At 45.1% G+C, this 21,999-nt stretch overlaps 1 protein-coding gene and 1 long non-coding RNA gene across 3 annotated transcripts in view; one reads left to right on the forward strand and one right to left on the reverse strand.

Annotated features, from left to right (window-relative positions):
- Positions 1-18,365: 18,365 nt before the first annotated feature.
- On the reverse strand, positions 18,366-20,767 carry LOC139225909 (uncharacterized). The gene is made up of 3 exons (XR_011587175.1): positions 20,693-20,767; positions 20,357-20,555; positions 18,366-18,466 (listed from the first exon to the last, which is right to left on the reverse strand). It is a non-coding gene; the product is annotated as an uncharacterized lncRNA (long non-coding RNA).
- Positions 20,768-20,809: 42 nt separating this feature from the next.
- Positions 20,810-21,999, forward strand: part of b9d1 (B9 protein domain 1) — a 36,697-nt gene continuing 35,507 nt past the window's right edge. For both annotated transcript variants that reach the window (XR_011596830.1, XM_070901104.1), the window contains exons 1-2: positions 20,810-20,964; positions 21,870-21,938. Coding sequence is in view for 1 of the 2 variants with exons in the window: in XM_070901104.1 (XP_070757205.1) it covers positions 20,902-20,964; positions 21,870-21,938 (132 nt within the window). In the remaining variant the exon portion in view is untranslated. The remainder of the gene's footprint in view (positions 20,965-21,869; positions 21,939-21,999) is intronic.

Below are 21,999 nucleotides of genomic sequence, written 5' to 3' on the forward strand. Positions count from 1 at the left end.
AGAAATGGATGTGTTATATCTTTAGAGGGTAACTATGATGGAGTGGGATGGCATTGCCAAGTGGCCGCCTTGTGTGCTGTTAGTTGGTATGATTGCATTAGGATGAGGGCGAGTGTGAGGGGTGGTTAGTCTGATGGGGATGTGATAATGTAGATAGATAGAGATGGGCGACTGTGCAAGGTATGTTGGTGTGAGTAAGGATGTGCAGAGTAGGGTTGGGAAGGCAGAGTGATGGGGCTATGTTGAGAGGCACAGCAGGATGAAGCAGAGTGTGGCTTTGTACTAACGTTTCGTGATCTAATGAGATCATTGAAATGTTTGTGGCACTGCACCCAGGTCCTTCTGATCACATTCCTGCTGTTGACCTCCTCTGCAATTTGGAACCAGGCTCCTTTGGTCTGCTGGGGCGGTCTCTTCCACCTATCCCTGCGAGACCTCACTCCCTTCACAAGGATATGGAGTTATCGGAGAACCTGGGTGCATTACTTTGCAATACTCACAAGCTCCAATACACTGCCTGCACACTCCTAGATGAACCTTCAAATGCAATGTGGCCATGGCTCCTTTAAATATCCTGGCTGAAAACGTATCATCGATGATGTCATCACGCATCATTTAATAGGGCCGTGTAACATGCAAGGCTGCCTGAATAGGTCCCATTAACGGAAAGTCGATCTCAGGACCAGGCTGGAATGAGGAACAGGGGCGCGACCTGCCACAGCGACCATCCACACCCGACCCACCCGGGTACAGAAAATTCCGGCCATTATGTTTCATTTGATTAAAACTAAATATCTATACCGCAATAAACTCAACATCCAAACTGTACATGTGGATCTCAATGTGTTTATTATAGCTGGACTGTTTGGCATGGGAATAATTAGTTGGCTGCACGTATATGCCCACATCATTTTAGTGATCAGTTCCATGTTGAATTGTTCCGTTTCTAGTTTTCAGTAAGGTTGCCTCAGCCTCTGTTCTCAGAATTCTGTCAAATAATGAGCTAATTATCGAGTCACTGTCATCACATGATAAAAAGGTCCTAATTAGATGACTAAATTAAAAAATAACAACCGTCGTGGTAGGAAGCCAGTCATTTCCTGGTGCACCATTATAAATAGGGCCAGTGGAGTCTGCTGACTTTCTTCTGCATATCACAATGCTGCTGTCGTGGGTAGAGTGACTTGCTGACATCTAGTGGTTTCACAGGTGTACTGACACTCCATCTTAGTTTACAGATTTGAAGTTAAGGGTTTTATTTGCTCATTGCAGACTAACGGGCTGATTTAAACTGTGTGTCCTGGTGTAAACAGGCGGCAATGGCCTACAAATAGCGTTCCAGGTAATCTCCGGCCACTGTCATCTCGAGTAGGTTCCTGAGAAAGGTGGCTGGAGAGCCTACCTGTTTCAAGCAGCAGGCCATTATTAATATACAAATCGGGGTCCTATGATATACATAAAAATCCAACTGCAATTTTAAGGTACAAATGGGCAAAATATCCGCCACCAACACTCCACCCATTTGTGTTGAGTGGTCTAACCAGCTTGGATCCTTAAAGGGAACACTGGAGGCCACTCAAAGAATGATCCATTTTTAACTTTTATTTTTTGTGGGTCTCTAGTCTCGTAATAAATTTTTTCAACATCTTGAATTAGGTGTTTAAGGGTTTAGATAGAGTAAATAGGAAGAAACTGTTTCCAATGACAGGAGGGTCGGTAAGCAGAGGACACAGATTTAAAATAATTGGCAAAAGAGCCGAAGAGGAGCTGAGGAGAATTTGTTTTACGCAGCGAGTTATTGTGATCTGGAATTCACTGCCTGAAATGGTGGTGGAAGCAAATTCAATAGTAACTTTCAAAAGGAAATTAGATAAATGCTTGAAGGGAAAAAAATGGCATGGCTATGGCGAACGAGCTGGGAATGGGACTAATTGGACAGCTCTACCAAAGAGCTGACACAGCCCCAATGGACAGAATGAACTTCTGTGCTGCATGATTCTATAATTCTATGAATAGTTTTAGCAACGCATTGTTTGATGCAGATGAAGCTGTTACTAACTGAGGATTTAGAAAACTATTTTCTACGTTTTCTTAGTCCTGATTTGAAGGAGAATTAATCACTGACCTTCTGTGACCTTCTGTTATTTAAGTTCTGATGAAGAGCCTATACCTGATATGAGAATTTGTCTGTGTTCTCCACTGGTGCTGCCTGACCTTCTGAGTGTTTCCAACATTTCCTGTTTTGGTTTCATTCTTATTGTGTGCAGTAAGAAATTAGAACCTTTGGTTCTGACTGTCCTCAAATTGAGAAGCAACTTTGTCGGAAGCTCTTGAGTTCTGAGGTCGACTCCTGTGAATCATATTGTTTTAACACTACTGAAAACTGGCTTTATTTATCAAGAACAGAACGACATATTTCCAAATAGAAACAGAAAATGCTGGAAATCTCAGCAGGTCAGGCAGCATCCGTGGAGAGAAACAGAGTTAATGTTTCAGGTCTGTGACCCTTCGTCAGAACAGTCATTATATCAGATTCCAGCATCCGCAGTATTTTGCTTTTATATTTCCAAATAGATTGTTTTTGTCTTCTGGCATTGCAATTAATTAACTTAAATTGGAAATTTGTAATTGAACTTCTGAAAATGTCCTCTACTGTAATGTACCAGGATTCAAACTATTTAACAATAGATGTCCTACATTACACCTTGAAAGGACTTAATTGGCTGCAAAGCGCTTTGGGATGTCCTGAGGTCGTTAAAGGCGCTATATAAATGCACTCTCTTTCTGTCTTTCTTTCTTTTATATTGACATGACAAAACCCACATGCAAGTCACAGTGATTAGAATTGCAACTGACTGAACGTTTCTGATCAAATTTACTATTTTTGTAAAACAATAAATCAAGTGTCCCCTGTTTAAAGGGGCACTAAAACCAACAAATTAAACAAATTAAACTTTTAACATTAGTGGATCAAATTAAAATTTGGTTGCCGGGGTGATGATGCATTCCAGTCCCTCCGGTGTCCACCTCTCATGGCAGGCCACGAGCATACCGGTGGACACAGCGTGTCCCATCTCCAGGGATCTGATCTAATTTACAACATGCCAGAGAATACACAGCTGAGCGGCGGGTTGATACTTTGATTTGGAACTCCAGATCCGGTACTGCAATGGTACAATGCTTGTTTCTGCGAGCAATTCCCAACAAGGTGTACACTACGCTGTGCTGTTGTGGAGTGGTGCCAAGCCAAGGGAATAGAAGAGGTTGCCATGGAGCAGTCCGGCAAAGCTCCTAGTACAGGTTACAGAGCACCACTGGTAAAGACTTGGGAACAGGTCGCTTCCCCATCCTTTGACCCAGCGATGTTGTGATGAAAGATGAGGCAAAAAAAATTAAACTTTTTTTCTAAATAACTATTCGGCTATGAAACTGAGAACTCAACAAGTATTCATGTTGAAGCCGTTTTCTATGGTAGGAGGCTGTTTTTAACTCGTGATTTATTTTGAAATAATTAGCTGCACGACTGTACGTATGACCCACAGCCTGGCCTTCAAAGCTTTGGCTGTGATAAATATTACAGATTGTCTGAGCTGCTTTGAACTCATTACAGTGGAGGAGATTATTTTGCTATCTGGCATTAACAACAGAACTCCGAGCTCGCAGTGGCTGACTGCAGCTCCTCCAGAGATATAAGGTAAATTAAGATAGAAAACGGAAGTTTTCTCCAGTACTTCAATCATGGAAATTGTAGAAAAGTTTAATGCTTTACATTTTTATGGGAAAAAACTCATGCTATTGTGTTTCTATTACCGGTGGCAGTCTTCAGGGAGGTGATGCAATTGTGCGTGCAAATTGTTACACAAGAACATAAGAATTAGGAACAGGAGTAGGGCACATGCTCCTCGAGCCTGCTCCGACATTCAATAAATCATGGCTGATCTTCTACCTCAAATCCACTTTCTTACCCTATCCCTATATCCCTGATTCCTCTAGAGTCCAAAAATCTATCTATCGCAGCCTTGAATTTACTCATTGACTGAGCATCTACAGTCCTTTGCGGCAAAGAATTAGGGGTATAGCAGCATAGTGGTTATGTTACTGGACTAGTAATCCAGAGCCTGGACTGATAATCTGGAGACATGAGTTCAAATCCCACCATGGCAGCTAAGGAATTTAAATTCAATAAAAATAATATCTTGAAACAAAAAGCTAGCATCAGTAATGGTGACCATGAAACGACTGGATTGTCGTTAAAAACCCATCTGGTTCACTAATGCCCTTTAGGGAAGGAAATCTGCCATCCTTACCCAGTCTTACCTAGATGTGACTCCAGACCCACAGCAATGTGATTGACTCTTAACTGCCCTCTGAAATGGCCTAGCAAACCACTCAGTTGTATTCAAGAAGGTGGTTCACCACCACTTTCTTGAGGACAATTAGGGATAGGCAATATATGCTGGCCTTGTCAGCGACACCCACATCTCGTGAAGGAATTCAAAATATTCCAAAGATTCACAAACCTCTGAGTGAAAAATTTCTCCTCATCACAGTCTTAATCTGAGACAGTGCCCCCTAGTTCTAGACTCTCCGGCCAGGGGAAACAATTTCTCAGCATTTACCCTGTCAATTCCCCTCAGAATCTTATATGTTTCAATGAGATCACCTCTCATTCTTCTAAACTCCAGAGAGTATAGGCCCAATCATATCAATCTCTCCTCATAGGACAACCCTCTCATCCCAGGAATCAATCCAGCGAACCTTCGTTGCACTGTCTCGAAGGCAAGTATAACCTTCCTTTGATAAGAAGACCAAAACTGTGCACAGTTCTCCAGGTGTGGTCTCAACAAAGTCATAGAAACATAGAAAATAGGTGCAGGAGTAGGCCATTTGGCCCTTCGAGCCTGCATCGCCATTCAAGGAGTTCATGGCTGAACATGCAACTTCAGTACCCCATTCCTGCTTTCTCGCCATACCCCTTGTAGTAAGGACTACATCTAACTCCTTTTGGAATATATTTAGTGAATTGGCCTCAACAACTTTCTGTGGTAGAGAATTCCACAGGTTCACCACTCTCTGGGTGAAGAAGTTTCTCCTCACATCGGTCCTAAATGGCTAACCCCTTATCCTTGGACTGTGACCCCTGATGCTGGACTTCCCCAACATTGGGAACATTCTTCCTGCATCTAACCTGTCTAAACCCATCAGAATTTTAAACGTTTCTATGAGATCCGCTCACATTCTGCTGAACTCCAGTGAATACAAGCCCAGTTGATCCAGTCTTTCTTGATATGTCAGTCCCGCCATCCCGGGAATCAGTCTGATGAACCTTCGCTGCACTCCCTCAATAGCAAGAATGTCCTTCCTCAAGTTAGGAGACCAAAACTGTACACAATACTCCAGATGTGGCCTCACCAAGGCCCTGTACAACTGTAGTAACACCTCCCTGCCCCTGTACTCAAATCCCCTCGGTATGAAGGCCAATATGCCATTTGCTTTCTTAACCGCCTGCTGTACCTGCATGCCAACCTTCAATGACTGATGTACCATGACACCCAGGTCTCGTTGCACCTCCCCTTTTCCTAATCTGTCACCATTCAGATAATAGTCTGTCTCCCTCTGTTTTTACCACCAAAGTGGATAACTTCACATTTATCCACATTATACTTCATCTGCCATGCATTTGCCCACTCACCTAACCTATCCAAGTCACTCTGTAGCCTCATAGCATCCTCCTCGCAGCTCACACTGCCACCCAACTTAATGTCATCCGCAAATTTGGAGATACTACATTTAATCCCCTTGTCTAAATCATTAATGTACAATGTAAACAGCTGGGGCCCCAGTACACAACCTTGCGGTACCCGACTAGTCACTGCCTGCCATTCTGAAAAGTACCCATTTACTCCTACTCTTTGCTTCCTGTCTGACAACCAGTTCTCAATCCACGTCAGCACACTACCCCCAATCCCATGTGCTTTAACTTTACACATTAATCTCTTGTGTGGGACCTTGTTGAAAGCCTTCTGAAAGTCCAAATACACCACATCAACTGGTTCTCCCTTGTCCACTCTACTGGAAACATCCTCAAAAAATTCCAGAAGATTTGTCAAGCATGATTTCTCATTCACAAATCCATGCTGACTTGGACCTATCATGTCACCTCTTTCCAAATGAGCTGCTATGAAATCCTTAATAATTGATTCCATCATTTTACCCACTACCGATGTCAGGCTGACCGGTCTATAATTCCCTGTTTTCTCTCTCCCTCCTTTTTTAAAAAGTGGGGTTACATTGGCTACCCTCCACTCGATAAGAACTGATCCAGAGTCAATGGAATGTTGAAAAATGACTGTCAATGCATCCGCTATTTCCAAGGCCACCTCCTTAAGTACTCTGGGATGCAGTCCATCATGCCCTGGGGATTTATCGGCCTTCAATCCTATCAATTTCCCCAACACAATTTCCCGACTAATAAGGATTTCCCTCAGTTCCTCCTTCTTACTAGACCCTCTGACCCGTTTTATATCCGGATGGTTGTTTGTGTCCTCCTTAGTGAATACCGAACCAAAGTACTTGTTCAATTGGTCCGCCATTTCTTTGTTCCCCGTTATGACTTCCTCTGATTCTGACTGCAGAGGACCTACGTTTGTCTTTACTAACCTTTTTCTCTTTACATATCTATAGAAACTTTTGCAGTCCGTCTTAATGTTCCCTGCAAGCTTCCTCTCGTACTCTATTTTCCCTGCCCTAATCAAACCCTTTGTCCTCCTCTGCTGAGTTCTAAATGTCTCCCAGTCCCCGGGTTCACTGCTATTTCTGGCCAATTTGTATGCCACTTCCTTGGCTTTAATACTATCCCTGATTTCCCTTGATAGCCACGGTTGAGCCACCTTCCCTTTTTTATTTTTACACCAGACATTGTTGTATTTCATCCATGCTGTCTCTAATTGTCTGCCATTGCCCATCCACAGTCAACCCCTTAAGTATCATTCGCCAATCGATCCTAGCCAATTCACGCCTCATACCTTCAAAGTTACCCTTCTTTAAGTTCTGGACCATGGTTTCTGAATTAACTGTTTCATTCTCCATCCTAATGTAGAATTCCATCATATTATGGTCACTCTTTCCCAAGGGGACTCGCACAACGAGATTGCTAATTAATCCTCTCTTATTACACAACACCCAGTCTAAGATGGCCTCCCCGCTAGTTGGTTCCTCAACATTGGTCTAGAAAACCATCCCTTATGCACTCCAGGAAATCCTCCACCGTATTGCTTCCAGTTTGGTTAGCCCAATCTATATGCATATTAAAGTCACCCATGATAACTGCTGCACCTTTATTGCATGCACCCCTAATTTCCTGTTTGATGCCCTCCCCAACATCACTACTACTGTTTGGAGGTCTGTACACAACTCCCACTAACGTTTTTTGCCCTTTGGTGTTCTGCAGTTCTACCCATATAGATTCCACATCATCCAAGCTAATGTCCTTCCTAACTATTGCATTAATCTCCTCTTTAACCAGCAATGCTACCCCACCTCCTTTTCCTTTTATTCTATCCTTCCTGAATGTTGAATACCCAAGGATGCCCTGATCATCCTGGAGCCACGTCTCTGTAATCCCAATCACATCATATCTGTTAACATCTATTTGCACAGTTAATTCATCCACCTTATTACGGATACTCCTTGCATTAAGACACAAAGCCTTCAGGCTTGTTTTTTTTAACACCCTTTGTCCTTTTAGAATTATGATGTTGATGTAGTGTGGCCCTTTTTGTTTCTTGCCTTTGTTTACTCGGCCTTCCACTATTGCTTTTTATCTTTCTACCATCTGTTTTTGACTCCATATTACTTCGCCCTATCTCGCTGCATCGGTTCCCATCCCCCTGCCATATTAGTTTAAACACTCCCGAACTGCATTAGCAAATGTTACCCCCAGGACATCAGTTCCAGTCCTGCCCAAGTGCAGACCGTCCCTTTTATACAGGTCCCACTTCCCCCAGAACTGGTTCCAATGTCCCAGAAATTTGAATCCCTCCCTCTCGCACCACTGCTAAAGCCATGTATTTATTCTAACTATCCTGCTCCCTCTACTCTGATTAGCACATGGCACTGGTAGCAATCCAGAGATTACTACCTTTGAGGTCCTATTTTTTAATTTAACTTCTAGCTCCCTAAATTCAGCTTGTAGGACCTCTTCCCGCTTCTTACCTATATCGTTGGTACCTACATGTACCACGACAACTGGCTGTTCACCCTCCCTCTCCAGAATGCTCTGCAGCTGCTCCGAGACATCCTTGACCCTTGCACCAGGGAGGCAACATACCATCCTGGAGTCTCGGTTGCGGCCGCAGAAACTCTTATTTATTCCCCTTACAATAGAGTCCCCTATCACTATAGCTCTCCCACTCTTTTTCCCACCCTTCTGTGCAGCAGAGCCACCCACGGTGCCATGAACCTGACATGTATAATTGTATCCTAAATCTTTCTGAACACAAACATTTAATAGTTTCTCACCATTTAAAAAATATTCTATTTTTCTATACTTCCTACCAAAGTGAATAATCTCACATTTCCCCACATTATGGCCACGATTTTCCCAACCGAGGCGAGAGACGACGGGGGAGGAGTCGAACACCACTCCTGGTTCCATGTCAGCTTCTCCCACGACTTTCCCCTGATTGGGCTTGTTTAGCCCGGCCAGCGAGGTACCCGGCCCATAACTTCACATTTATCCACATTATACTTCATCTGCCATGCATTTGCCCACTCATCTAACCTATCCAAGTCACTCTGCAGCCTCATAGCATCTTCCTCGCAGCTCACACTGCCACCCAACTTAGTTTCATCCGCAAATTTGGAGATACTACATTTAATCCCCTCGTCTAAATCATTAATGTACAGTGTAAACAGCTGGGGCCCCAGCACAGAACCTTGCGGTACCCCACTAGTCACTGCCTGCCATTCTGAAAAGTACCCATTTACTCCTACTCTTTGCTTCCTGTCTACCAACCAGTTCTCAATCCACGTCAGCACACTACCCCCAATCCCATGTGCTTTAACTTTGCACATTAATCTCTTGTGTGGGACCTTGTTGAAAGCCTTCTGAAAGTCCAAATATACCACATCAACTGGTTCTCCTTTGTCCACTCTACTGGAAACATCCTCAAAAAATTCCAGAAGATTTGTCAAGCATGATTTCCCTTTCACAAATCCATGCTGACTTGGACCTATCATGTCACCTCTTTCCAAATGCGCTGCTATGACATCCTTAATAATTGATTCCATCATTTTACCCACTACCGATGTCAGGCTGACCGGTCTATAATTCCCTGTTTTCTCTCTCCCTCCTTTTTTAAAAAGTGGGGTTACATTGGCTACCCTCCACTCGATAGGAACTGATCCAGAGTCAATGGAATGTTGGAAAATGACTGTCAATGCATCCGCTATTTCCAAGGCCACCTCCTTAAGTACTCTGGGATGCAGTCCATCAGGCCCTGGGGATTTATCGGCCTTCAATCCCATCAATTTCCCCAACACAATTTCCCGACTAATAAGGATTTCCCTCAGTTCCTCCTCCTTACTAGACCCTCTGACTTCTTTTATATCCGGAAGGTTGTTTGTGTCCTCCTTAGTGAATACCGAACCAAAGTACTTGTTCAATTGGTCCGCCATTTCTTTGTTCCCCGTTATGACTTCCCCTGATTCTGACTGCAGGGGACCTACGTTTGTCTTTACTAACCTTTTCCTCTTTACATATCTATAGAAACTTTTGCAATCCGTCTTAATGTTCCCTGCAAGCTTCTTCTCGTACTCCATTTTCCCTGCCCTAATCAAACCCTTTGTCCTCCTCTGCTGAGTTCTAAATTACCCTAGTCACCGGGTTCGCTGCTGTTTCTGGCCAATTTGTATACCATTTCCTTGGCTTTAATACTATCCCTGATTTCCCTTGATAGCCACGGTTGAGCCACCTTCCCTTTTTTATTTTTACACCAGACAGGAATGTACAATTGTTGTAGTTCATCCATGCGGTCTCTAAATGTCTGCCATTGCCCATCCACAGTCAACCCCTTAAGTATCATTCGCCAATCTATCCTAGCCAATTCACGCCTCATACCTTCAAAGTTACCCTTCTTTAAGTTCTGGACCATGGTTTCTGAATTAACTATTTCATTCTCCATCCTAATGCAGAATTCCACCATATTATGGTCACTCTTCCCCAAGGGGCCTCGCACAATGAGATTGCTAATTAATCCTCTCTCATTACACAACACCCAGTCTAAGATGGCCTCTCCCCTAGTTGGTTCCTCGACATATTGGTCTAGAAAATCATCCCTTATGCACTCCAGGAAATCCTCCTGCACCGTATTGCTTCCAGTTTGGTTAGCCCAATCTATGTGCATATTAAAGTCACCCATTATAACTGCTGCACCTTTATTGCATGCACCCCTAATTTCCTGTTTGATACCCTCCCCAACATCACTATTACTGTTTGGAGGTCTGTATACAACTCCCACTAACGTTTTTTGCCCTTTAGGAAGCGGGTCTAATGACGTCATTTGTTGATCTGTCACCAGTTGGTTTCCTTAAGGGGCAAATTCATTTTGACAGTTGTGCTGTCAGTGTTCTACAGCACTGAGGTACTGCAAACACTGGCAAACATTGACAAGCACTGCACAGAGTGCACGGCTGCACCATGGCTCTCCCATGACTTCCCTTCCAATGGGCAGAACAGACCTCCCGAGGACACCAATGCCGACCTGGTTGCACATTACACAGAAGGGCACAAGCAGGGATGTTGTCTGGAGGACCTGGGTGCAGTCGTCCAACCCTTTCGATGATCTCAGTAGATCACGAAATGTTACAGCAAAGCCACACTCAATGTCATCCTGCTGTGCCACTCATCACATCCCCATCACTCTGCCTTCCATACCCTAGTCCTGCACATCCTTACTCACACCAACTTACCTTGCACCTCCACCAATCAATCTCTATCTACATTATCACTTCCCAATCTCACTAGCCACCCCTCACACTCACCCTCATCCTTGTCCAATCATATCAACTAACAACACACAAGGTAGACAGTTGTGTCTTTTATCCAATATTCATGTAAAGCTTCTGTTAATGTGTTGTCAAACGTTGAAATCTTTATTTTCAAAAGTTTGCTTTCTTGGACAGATTTGTGTGCTCTGTTAGAAGTGGCTTAGTGAGTTGCAGTGAATGGTGAGACATAAGGGTAGCCCCCGCAATGGTGATGAGTGTGAAAGGAATGGCCTGGGCATTGTAGAAATGCTTTATTGTGCTGGTGTGGGGTGGTGCCCGAGTGTACAGCATCATGTGGTAGCCAGAGTGTACAGCATCAAGTGAAGTAAATCTGGCCATGGTGAGGCCATCCCTGACCTCCCGGGCAGCAATGTGGTCAGATGCTGATGCCCTGTGTCCTGTGCAGCATCAGGTGATTGTGGAGAAGGTTGGTGTTGTTGTTGGTGTGCCTGGTGATATTGGTGTTGGGGCTGATCGTGATGGGATTCTGAGGACCAATGTGAGATCATTTCAAGGGTACCGATGCTGATGTAATTTATGGCAGCTGAAGTTGAGATGACGGAAGCAATCCATCAATGGTGAGAGAGGTTACTCCAAGGAGATGACACTGGCTAGAGAGTTTAATTCAATTGCGGAGAAGGTTGGTGTTGTTGGTGATACTGGTGTGCCTGGTGAGATTGGTGTTGGGGCTGATCGTGGTGGGATTCTGAGGATGACGTGAACCTGGTGAAAAAGTTGGGAAAATGGTTAATAGGGGGTAAAATGCTGTTCAACTACCTTTAAACTCCCTCTTAACTATCTCAATTGGCTCACCCGTCACTAGTGCCAGGTCTGTAAAGTGCAGGCAGACCTGGCACTTGAGAAACTTACATGGAGGCGGGTTCAGAGTGGGATACTGCCACAAAGTTAATATTTTAGATTTTGACAGCGGACCTGCCTCCAAACCCGCCCATCTGCCACCTTAGTGCTCACTCACTTAACCTATCTATATCCTTTTATAGACTCTTTGTGTTCTCCTCACACCTTATTTTCCCACTTAGCTTTGTATCGTCAGCAAACTTGGATATATTACAATTGTTCCCGTTATCTAAGTCAGTACTATAGATTTTACATAGCTGAGGCCAAAGCACTGGTCTTTTCAGCACCCCACTAGTTACCACCTGCCAATCTGACCTGTTTATCCTTACTCTCTGTTTTCCGACCATTAACCAATTCTCTATACATTCTAATACATTACCTCCAACCCCATGTGCCCTTATCTTACGTAACAACCTTTTATGTGGCACCTTATTGAATCCCTTTTGGAAATCCAAATATACTACATCCACTGGTTTCCCTTTATCTACCCTGCTAGTTACATCCTCAAAAAACTCAAAGAAGTTTGTCAAACATGATTTCCCTTTCATAAAACCATGTTGACTCTGCCTAATCAAATTATGATTTTCTAAGTATGCTGTTACCACTTCCTTAATAATGGATTTCAGCATTTTTCCAATGACTGATGTCAGACTAACTGGCCTGTAGTTCCTGGTTTTCTCTCTCCCTCCTTTCTTGATGAGGGGGGTTACAATTGCTATCTTCCAGCCCGCTGGGATTGTTCCTGAATATAGGGAATTTTGGAAGATAACAATCAATGCATCCACTATCTCTGCAGCCACTTCTTTTGGAACTCTAGGATGTAGGTCATCAGGTCCAGGGGATTTGACAGCTTTTAGTTCCATTAGTTTCTCAGTACTTTTTCTCTACTGATATTAATTACTTCAAGTTCCTCATTCTCATTACCCCCTTGGATCTCCACTATTTTTGGTATACTTTTTATGACTTCTACTATGTAGATACAAAATATTTGTTTAATGTCTGCTACTTGCTTGTTTCCCAAAATAATTTCACCTGTCTCAGCCTCTAAGGGACCAACACTTGTTTTTGCTACTCTCTTCCTATTATATACTTCTAGAAGCTCTTACAATCTATTTTTATATTTCTTGCTAATTTACTCTCATTCTATTTTCTCCCTTTTTATCAAATTTTTGTTTCGGGAATGCATTCCAAAGTGTTACAATTTTAATTTTGTTGACTTTTGTTCATGGCAAAATGGAACCAAGTAGCTTGATAAAGTTATCTGGCAACAAATTAACATTAAAAAGAAGTATTTGACTAGATATAAAGAAAGAGAATTGGGATATGTGTAAGATTAAGTTGAGGTTAACAATATCAACTGTAATAACGACCAAAAGTACAGTGTAAAAGAAGATTGTGAATAGGTGAGGTAGTGCTGGTCTTTCTCAGATATGTTAGTGGTCAGAGAATGATCAAGGACAACACAGGGCATCAGAGATTCTGAAGGATAGATTACAATGGAGAATCAAGATATGGCTCAGTTGTTCAATGGATACTTCGCATCTGTTTTCACAACTGCTGATGATGCTAAGCTAGTGCTGGTGATGGACAAAGGAGCAACCAAAATTAAGTCCTTGGAAGTCTGCACAGAAACAGTCCTGGCTAGTATTAAGGCTGTTCAGGCAGATCAGACTGCTGGTCCTAATGCTATTCACCCGAGACTGCAAAAAAAAATGGGGATTGTATTATGTGAGCTACTGTTCCTGTTATGCTCATAATAAATGGTCAGACCGAGTACTGTGTGTAATGAGCAAGTGTGACCTTAGTTCCTTTATTGTAGTTCAAGTGCAGATGGGTGACCTGCTTATATACTGTACTCCCAAGGGATGCTGGGATCTCTTGGGATTCCAACAGGTAGGCCCTCTGGTGGACAGGTGTGATGCAGGTTACAAAGGGTTAAATACATAACAGTTCCCACATAGGCTCATGTTGTACCAATATTTCAGAAAATCAGTCAATCAGAACCTGAGAAATATCAGCTAGTTAATTTGATTGCAGCTCAACATTAGCAGTAATAGTGTACAGACCAGCCATGATTTAATTGAATAGCAAAACAGGCTTGCGGGGCTGACTGGCCTACTCCTGTTCCCAACTTGGAAATCGCTTTCGTGATTGGAGAATCTTCTTCTTCGGCAGTCCCTCGGAGTCAAGGATGACTTGCGTCCACACTAAAAATGAGTTCTCATGTGGCTGATGAGTCCTATGTGGAATCTACAGTCCCTGTCACAAGTGGGGCAGATGGTGGTTGAAGGAACGGGTGGGTGGGGTACTTGGTTGCCATGCGTTGCTTCAGCTTATTCTCGGTGTAGAGACTAGAGGTATTTGGCGCCATCCTGAAGGCTTTTCCTCCACTTTGTGCGGTCTTGGGCCAGGGATTCCCAGGTGGCGGTGGGGATGTTGCACTTTTTCAAGGAGGCTTTGAGGGTGTCCTTGAAGCGTTTCCTCTGCCCACCTGGGGTTCGCTTGCCATGTCGAAGCCCCGAGTAGAGCGCTTGTTTTGGGTGTCTCATATCAGGCATGCGGACGACATGGCCTGTCCACGGAGTTGAGCGAGCATGGTCAGTGCTTCGATGCTGGGGATGATGGCTTAAGCGAGAACACTAATGTTGGTGCATCTATCCTGCCAATGGATTTGCAGGATTTTGCGGAGGCAGCGTTGGTGGTACTTCTCCAGTGCTTTTGTGTTGCCTGCTGCACCTAGTCCATGTCTCAAAGGCATATAGGTCGGGTATCAATTCTGCTCTGTAGACCATGAGCTTGGTGCCGGGTTTAAGGTCTGGTCTTCAAACACTCTTCTTCAGGTTGCACTGGCACACTGAAGGCAGTGTTGGACTTAGTCATCGATGTCTGCCCTTGTTGACAATAGGCTCCCAAGGTATGGAAAATGGTCCACGTTGTCCAAGGCCCCGTCGTGGATTTTGATAATCGGGGAGCAGTGCTGCGTGGCGGGGGCAGGTTGGTAGAGGACCTTTATCTTATGGATGTTTAGTGTAAGGCCCATGCTCTCGTACGCTTCGGTGAAGGTGTTGACGATGGCTTGGAGTTCGGCCTCCGAGTGTGCGCAGACGCAGGTGTCGTCTGCATACTGTAATTCAGTGACCGTGGATGCGACGACCTTGGATCTGGCCGAGATTGAACAGTTTCCTGTTTGTTTTGTTGATTAACTCCACTCCAGCGGGGACCGTATTGAGGGTGAGATGGAGCATTGCAGCAAGGAATATCGAGAAGAGTGTTGGTGCAATGACACAGCCTTGCTTGATCCCGGTCCGAACGTGAATTGGGTTTGTGGTGGATCCGTTGGTTAGGATCATGGTTTGCATGTCGTCGTGAAGCAGGCAAAGAATGGTGGCAAATTTTGGGGGGCGGCCAAACTTGAAGAGGATGCACCATAATCCCTCATGGTCGACAGTGTCGAAGGCCTTTGTGAGGTTGAAGGAGGCCACGTACAGGGGTTGGTGCTGTTCCCTGCATTTCTTTTGGATTTGCCGCGCAGTGAAGATCATGTCCATTGTGCCCCTTAGTGGGCGGAGTTCTTCAGCCACAGAAAGAAGTCAATTGAGGAGGATTCTTGCGATGACTTTCCCTATGGCAGACAGCAGGGAAATTCCTCTGTAGTTACCGCAATCGGACTTGTCGCCTTTCTTGAAGATGATCACGATTACCGCGTCTCTGAGATCCCCTGGCATGCTCTCCTCCTTCCAGATGAAAGAAATGAGATTGTGTATTTGCGCCAAAAGTGCTTCTCCGCCATGCTTTAGCGGGGATTCTATCTGCTCCTGAGGTCTTATTATTTTTCAATTGACTGATGGCCTTTTCTACTTCATGCCTGTGATATATGAATAAAGAATCTGTCTGAAAGTAAAGTGTGACCGTACTCTTTTATTGCAGGTCTCCACAGTCCTTCTCCAGCCTGTGAGGCCTCCTTAAGTAGCTGTGCTCCCAAGGGATTGTGGTATTCCCTTGGTACTCCAGGGGATGAGCCCTCTGGTGGCTGTACAAGGTATATATAAATAACAACACCCCCCACCTGACCCCAAAGTCACAGTGTAACTATTTACAAGGCGAGTCGATCTGGGGCCTTTCTTTCCCTGGTTGATAATCTCGGTGCAAATGCTGGTTTTGGTGAATCATTTGTTGGGCCCTCATTGGGCTGCTGTGCAGCTGGCCTTGCTGGGCTGCCTGGTGTGGTAAGTCCTGCTGGGCTGCTGTGGGTGATGGATTCTGCTTTGTGGCCAACTGCGGTGTCGGTTGCCACTGGTGTATATGTTGGGGGGTCAAAGAAGGTAGGGTCCAAAGTTGGTTGCTCAGGATAGTCCATGAATCTGAATTTCATTTGGTCCAAGTGTTTCCGGTGAATAAATTCATTTGAAAGTTTGACCCGAAACTTGGCCACAATAGTGCTGGGAAGCCACTTGGGACCTTGTCCATAATTCAATACAAATACAGGATCATTGATTTCAATTTTGCATGACACATTTGCGCTATCATGATATGTACTTTGTTGAAGCAGCCTGCTCTCTACCTGTTCATGTAGATCAAGGTGAACTAACGAGAACCTTGTCTTAAGTGCCCTTTTCCTGAGCAGTTCAGCAGGTGGAATCCCAGTGAGCGAGTGGGGTCACGTGCGGTAGCTAAGCAAGGTGAGTCTGCAGTGAGCCTTCAGTTACCCTCTTCAAGCCCTGCTTGATAGTTTGCACTGCTCTCTCTGCCTGACCATTGGATGCTGGTTTGAACGGGGCAGATGTAACATGTTTGATCCCGTTACGGGTCATGAACTCTTTGAACTCGGCACTGGTAAAACATGGCCCATTGTCGCTCACAAGGACATCAGGTAGTTCGTGCGTGGCAAACGTGGCCCGCAGGCTTTCAGTGGTGGCAGCGGACGTGCTTGCCGACATTATCTCGCATTCAATCCATCTGGAGTACGCATCTACAATCACAAGAAACATTTTACCCAAAAACGGGCCTGCACAGTCGACATGGACCCTGGATCACGATTTGGAGGGCCAAGACCATAAACTTAGTGGCGCCTCCCTGGGTGCATTGCTTAACTGCGAGCATGTGTTACATCTGTGCACGCAGGATTCTAAGTCCGCATCAATACCGGGCCACCACACGTGGGATCTGGCTATTGCTTTCATCATTAAGATGCCTGGGTGGGAACGGTGAAGGTCATTGATGAAGGTGTCTCTGCCCTTCTTGGGGACCACTACCCGATTGCCCCACAGAAAGCAGTCTGCCTGTATGGACATTTCATCATTGCGCCGCTGGTACGGCTTTATCTCGTCCTGCATTTCACTGGGACACTGGACCAGCTCCCGTGAAGTACACAATTTTTTACTAGGGACAGTAAGGGGTCCTGTCTTGTTCAGGTTCTAATCTGTCGGGCTGTGACGGGTGATTGCTCACTCTCGAATGCTTCCATAACCATGACTAAATCTGCGGGCTGCACCATTTCCACCCCCGTGGTGGGCAATGGCAGCCTACTGAGAGCACTGGCACAGTTTTCTGTGCCTGGCCTGTGGCGGATGGCGTAGTTGTATGCGGACAACGTGAGCGCCCATCTCTGGATGCGGGCCGATGCATTAGTATTTATTCCCTTATTCTCGGAAAACAGGGTTATTAGTGGCTTATGGTCCGTTTCTAATTCAAATTTTAGCCCAAACAGATACTAATGCATTTTTTTTAACCCATAGACACACGCTAATGCTTCTTTTTCAATCATGCTGGAGGCTCTCTCAGCCTTAGACAGACTCCTAGGCAACCGGTTACAATTTCCCAGATTCATTAGCTTGTTGCAATGACGCCATACGACGACGCATCACATGCTAGTACCAAATGTTTACATGGATCATACAACACAAGCAATTTGTTTGAGCATAACAATTTTCTAGCTTTGACAAAGGCATTTTCTTGGCTTTTGACCCATACCCATTTGTCTCCTTTACACAGTAAGGCGTGCAGTGGTTCTAACAGTGTGCTGAGACCCGGTAAGAAGTTACCAAAGTAGTTCAGGAGTCCTAGAAATGACCGCAGCTCCGTCACGTTCTGTGACTCGGTGCATTCCCGATTGCCTCCGTCTTCGAATTGGTGGGCCTGATGTCGTCCGCCGCGATTCTTCTCCCCAGGAACTCCACTTCAGGGGCCTGGAAAACGCACTTCAAGCGTTTCAACCTGAGCCCCACGCAGTTGAGTCGACTAAGAACCACCTCCGGGTTCTGCAGATGCTCGACTGTGTCCTGACCTATAATCAAGATGTCGTCCTGGAAGACCACCGTGCGCGGAACTGACTTCAGTAAGCTTTCCATGTTTCTCTGGAATATCGCCGCGGCTGATCGAATTCCAAATGGGCATCTGTTATAAATGAAGAGACCTTTGTGCGTGTTGATGCAGGTGAGGCCCTTCGATGATTCCTCCAGCTCCTGCGTCATGTAGGCCGAGGTCAATCCAGCTTGGTGAACTTCTTTCCTCCCGCCAGCGTAGCAAAAAGGTCGTCAGCCTTTGGTAGTGGGTATTGATCCTGCAGGGAGAAATGATTGATAGTTACTTTGTAATCACCACAGATTCTGACGATGCCGTCTCCCTTGAGGACGGGAACAATCGGTCTGGCTCACTCGTTGAATTCGATCGGCGAAATGATGCCCTCTCGTTGCAGCCAGTCCAGCTCGATCTCTACCCTTTCTCTCATCATGTACGGTACTGCTCTCACCTTGTGATGGATGGGTCGTGCCCCCGGAATTAGGTGGATCTGCACTTTTGCTCTTTGGAACTTCCCAATGCCTGGTTCGAACAGCGAAGAGAATTTGTTTTAAGACCTGGGCACATGAAATGTCGTCAGCGGGCGAGAGCGCTCGGACGTTGTCCCAGTTCCAGCGTATCTTTCCCAGCCAGTTCTTGCCGAGCAGCGTGGGACCAGAGCCCGGTACCACCCAGGAGTGGTAGCTTGTGCACCGCTCCATCGTAGGAGACCTTTACAGTAGCACTGCTGATTATGGGAATCAGTTCCTTTGTGTAAGTTCTCAGTTTCATGCGAGTGGGAGTCAAGACTGGCATTGAGGCCTTGCTGAACCACAATTTTTCAAAAGTCTTTTTGCTCATGATGGACTGGCTCGCGCCCGTGTCCAGCTCCATTGACACCGGGAGTCCATTTAATTAAACCTTCAGCATTATCGGGAGACACTTTGTGGTAAGTGTGTACCCCATATTACCTCTGCCTCCTCGGTCTGAGGCTCTGGTTCGTCGTGATCCGCCATGGATCTGTCCTCCTCTGCAACATGGTGGTTTGCAGGATTAACGGGGTTTGCAGCTCACCTGCACATACGTTGAAGGTATCCCATTGTGCCACAGCCCTTGCAAACGTACCCTTTGAATCGGCATGAATGGAAACGATGATCACCCCCGCAGCGTCAACAAGGTGTTAATGGTCTTGCATTCATCACCCTTGATGGTGGACTCAGACATCTGCGGACGTGCAGCTGCAGGCATGTGGGGCCTGCCTTGTACGTTGCGATTTGAAAACAACATCACTTTGTTCACAGTATTTGTAGCAGCACTCACGTGCTGAGAGATTTGCTTAGTATTGTCATTGGTGGCAATGAAAGCCTGGGCTTTCGCTATGGCCTTACTCAAGGTTGGGGTCTCTACAGTCAAAAGTTTGCGAAGTATCACTTCATGGCCAATGCCAAGTACGAAAAAGTCTCCTGAGTATGTGCTCCAAATGTCCTTCAAATTCGCAATGCCCTGCAAGGTGTCGTAGCTCGGCGACATAACTCACCACTTCCTGGCCTTCATACCTTTTGTAGGTGTAGAACTGGTACCTCGCCATCAGAATGCTTTCCTTCGGGTTCAGATGCTCCCGGACCAGTGTGCACAAATCATCGTACAATTTCTCTGTGGGTTTCGCTGGATCAAGCAGATTTTTCATGAGGCCATACATTGGTGCCCCGCAGATGGTGAGGAGAATCGCCCTTTGTTTGGCAGCGTTCGCTTCTCCTTCCAGCTCGTTGGTCACGAAGTATTGGTCGAGTCGCTCCACAAAGGTTTCCCAATCATCTCCCTCCGAGAATTTCTCCAGGATGCCCACTGTTCTCTGCATCGGTGGGTTCGTCATCTGTATCTTGTCGTCGGTTGTTATATATGAATAAAGAGTCTGACTGGATACTGTAAACTCAAAGTAAATTGTGACCTTAAGTCTTTTATTGCAGGTCTCCAGAGTCCTTCTCCAGCCTGTGAGGCCTCCTTAAGTACCTGTGCTCCCAAGGGATTGTGGGATCCCTTGGGACTCCAGGGGATGAGCCCTCTGGTGGCTGTACAGGGTATATTCAAGTTTACATACAAAACAATGCCGGGCTGGGGTTGTGCTGAGTTGGTGGCAGGTAGCATGCTGTGGGATGGAATTGAGGACACTCACCTCGAAGGCAGAGTCTCGGTTGAGGAGATCTTCGAAGTGCTCCTTCCAGTGAGCACTGACGGCCTCTCTATCCTTGATGTTCTTGATGAGTACCTCTCCGTTCTTGGCCAGCAGTGGGGTAGGGCCTTGGGCCGTAGGTGGTCTTGACTGCACTGAAGAATCCACGCATGTTGTGGTTGCCGGCTAGTAGCTGGATCTCCTGCATAGCACAAAGTTATCAATTGAAGAATTAAACTAGTGTCATAAATTTTGAATAATAACAAACCCTAATTTTATGGCACCACGATTTTATAAAATATTTTTGAAATTTTTTTTAATTAAGCAGTGATAAAGTACATAATAATTGAAGAGAAGAATGAATAGGGAAACGAGCCATTTCTTTGAGTGCAGCTGCTGAAAGTTCACTGTTGATGTGGCCGGAGCGTCACTGCTGTCAATCACGCGTCGCACAGGCGCAGTGGCGGAGGCAGGCGTTCACCCGGAGACGGTGAGGCTGGGGGCAGGGTGTTGGTGGGCTGCACATGAAATGCTGAAGATTCAGAAACATGATGGCCGCTAAACCGTCTGTTTTTCTTCTAATGGTCAACGGGCAGATTGAGAGCGCAGATGTAAGTAATACTTTAAAATAAAACAGCAGCATTTGTCGGGGTTTTGTCGCATGCTCGCCTCTGGGAGCTGTAGTTCTTTTTTCTGAAACTCGCGCCGGAAGTGGGCAGTAAACGGAACTCGCGGAACTACAACTCCCGGAATGCCCTGCGGTCCCAGGCCTGGCGGTGACAATCACCAAGGCAACCAATTTACAGTACTTGCCACTCTTTGTTGCTAATTGCACTGAGTGTCCATTATTAATTAGATACTTCAAAGACCATTGTTACTTCGTGAAGAGTAAATGTAATTCGACATAATAAATGCAGCACAGCGTTCAAGATCTAAACTTTACCCCTTGAGTAAGGGAGAAGCAGAATCATTAAAAGTTTGGACCATTTGGAGTTGTACTGTACGTGTGATCAGTCAAGCAATGGTTTATCATTCCATTACAGTTATTTTTATTGTCTTCTCAATAGCTTCTTACTGTTGCATTTCAAGTACATCAACACCATCAAGAACAGATAATCTGGTTATTTATCTCATTGCTGTTTGTGGGACCTTGCTGTTTGCAAATTGGCTGCCGTGTCTCTCCAACTCACGCTCTGAACTTTCTGTATTGTATATTCAAAGGCATATGTGTGCTGTAGTTGGGAGGGTGGTGGAAATGCACTCAAATTTTATGGTGAATTGTATTTCTCTTCATGCCACTACAGTGCACTTAATGAGGACTCAACCCCGTACTTATCAGTTGTCCAACAGTCAACTAATTTCCCTACATTACAACACTTCAAAAGTGCTGCATTTTAATGAATATTAAGTTTGCATCAATGTTAAGTATCAAACCGTGACATATTATTTACAATCGGAAACTTTTTCAGTGCTAATTTTTTTAAATTGTAAATTTGCATGCATTTTCTTTTTCTAGTTTCCTGAGTTTGATGAGCTGTATTGCAAATACTCCTATGTATATGGACATGACTGGGCTCCAACAACAGTGAGTATTAAACTTAATTTGTTCAGATTAGCGCAATTACAAATATTCCTCCCATAATAAT

The sequence above is a fragment of the Pristiophorus japonicus genome, chromosome 15 (assembly GCF_044704955.1).
Source record: "Pristiophorus japonicus isolate sPriJap1 chromosome 15, sPriJap1.hap1, whole genome shotgun sequence".
NCBI classification, from domain to species: Eukaryota; Metazoa; Chordata; class Chondrichthyes; family Pristiophoridae; genus Pristiophorus; species Pristiophorus japonicus.